At 41.6% G+C, this 2,071-nt stretch overlaps 1 protein-coding gene across 1 annotated transcript; it reads right to left on the bottom strand.

Moving 5' to 3' along the window:
• Positions 1-294: 294 nt before the first annotated feature.
• On the bottom strand, positions 295-1,686 carry LOC137828222 (peroxidase 65-like). Its single transcript, XM_068634700.1, has one exon. It carries the CDS (start codon positions 1,448-1,450, stop codon positions 467-469), a length of 984 nt encoding a protein of 327 aa, XP_068490801.1. The 5' UTR covers positions 1,451-1,686; the 3' UTR covers positions 295-466.
• Between the last annotated feature and the right edge of the window lie 385 nt (positions 1,687-2,071).

Below are 2,071 nucleotides of genomic sequence, written 5' to 3'. Positions count from 1 at the left end.
TATCCAAAATCAAATAATTTATAGAAGCAACACCGGAGAAGAAATACGAGATGGGTAAAACTACATTCTCTCCATCACATGCCTCATGCGCTTTCACCTCTTTCACAAGACCAAAAATAAACGAAACAGCAAAAAGAATTCAAAAGTACTCATGCCCTTATTCATAGACAATAGTTAATTAAGTTTCACATATTTCTTCCAAATAAACACACAAATAAGAATATATACTCATGGCTGTCTAGATACACAAAACCCCAAAAAATTATATTATGATCTGAAACTACATTATCTCTATACGATGCATATAGTGAATGTATATATATATATTGTTGATTTCTTTTACAAATAAAAAAATTGAATAGGGATCATATAAAGATTGATACAGATAATAAACACAGGGGTTTAAAGGTTTAGTAGTTTGGAAGGATCAAATAATTTCAACCTCAGTAGGTATAATATATGTTGCTTAGGCAGTATTAAGGTTGTTGAACTGGTCGCACCTGGTCCTGACTTCTCCTTGCTTGCCAGTTTTCACATCAAAGACAGAAAGCTTCACCATTGCATCTGCAAAGTCCTTGAAGAAAGCTTGCTGATCTTTTGCATAGACGTCCACAAATGGCTTGGTTCTTGGGTCCACAGCCAGCATGGAGTCAGAGCTCAAGAGCCCCAACCCATTCTTCACATTACTGTAATAAGCATTGTCAAACTTCCCTGGTGTTCTCATATCATTGAATGCAGCCATGGAGGGGTCAGTGGTGTAGTTCTGGCACACTGACTTCAACCCAGCCACCAGTTTAGGGTGCATGGAGGGGTCAACATCAGAGGTATTGCTGAACTTGTAGATCCTATTGATGAACTCCTTGCAGTGCGTGAACCCTATGGTGTGTGCGCCAGTCAAAGCCACCATCTCCTTCACCGTGAAATTCTTCTTCGTGAACTTCTCAATGATCTTATCCATGGTCATATCTGCCGTGGGTAGGCTTTCGGCCACTTTGGCAGAGCTAGATTCAAGGCTATCTTTTCTCCCCAGCCTCACCGGGTAGAAGGGTCCACCCACCATTTTAACAAGGTCTCTCGTGGCCTGTGCCACGATGTCAGAACACGAAACTATGCCAGGGCATGAAAGTTCCAGCGCGTTCTTGATCTTGACTATGACGTCGAATGCATCGCCGGAGAGGGAGAGGTTGAGGTCCGCATCACGTTCTGCATGGGGGTTGTAGGCGTTGGAAGAGATGAGGATGGACCCGTCGCAGCCATCGGTTATACAGTCATGGAAGAAGAGGCGAAGAATACCGGGTGCTGTGGCGGGGCTTGTACTTTGCTTGGTGAAGATGTTTTCCATGACGATTTTCGGGAATTCTGGGCATGTTTCTTTGTAGTAGTCAACGTTGAGTTTTGCAGAGGAGAAGGGGAGAGAGAGGAAGAGAAGGAAGAGGATTGGGAAACCCATGGTGGGAGAAGAAAAAGAAGAAGAAGAAGAAAAAGAAGAAGAAGAAGAAGGTGTTTGTGCCAAGAGAAGGGTCAAGAACAAAAAGATGTGTTACTCTCTTTCTGTCTTCCTCTCTTGGGTTATTTGGTATGGGAGAGAAAAAATGAGTGCCCCTTTGAGAAGAAGCAAGGGCTTAGGGGGAAGTTAATAGATTTGGGATAAAAGGGCGTGGGAGGGAGGGGTTTAAGGAGATTGTCCTCCACCTTTTTTGACTTCAACTTTCGTTTCAATGTTTCTCTGGTTTCTTCTTTTCCCTACTTTTCATGCCATCAACGTGTCCTGATTTACTATAATAGGAATGCCCTTTGTTTTTCTGGTGATTTTTGCCTTCTCTTCCAGCCTTGAAAGTTGGGTCTTTCGGCGTCCAATGCGCTTGTCCCACAAAAACTACACTTTTTTAGAATCCATTCTATTATCTTCTCTTCCCTTCCCTACACCTTTCATTCTCCTCCACCCAAATTATATGTCCACACACCTAACTATGCCTAATAATCATATTCAATATGCCTAATCTTATACAACATTTTAAACAATTACTCTAACTTTTATCCTTATCAATTTTAAAATCTTATACAATACTTA

The sequence above is a fragment of the Phaseolus vulgaris genome, chromosome 7 (genome assembly GCF_000499845.2).
Source record: "Phaseolus vulgaris cultivar G19833 chromosome 7, P. vulgaris v2.0, whole genome shotgun sequence".
Taxonomy (NCBI): domain Eukaryota; kingdom Viridiplantae; phylum Streptophyta; class Magnoliopsida; order Fabales; family Fabaceae; genus Phaseolus; species Phaseolus vulgaris.
This window is presented reverse-complemented; position numbering and strand designations above follow the sequence as displayed.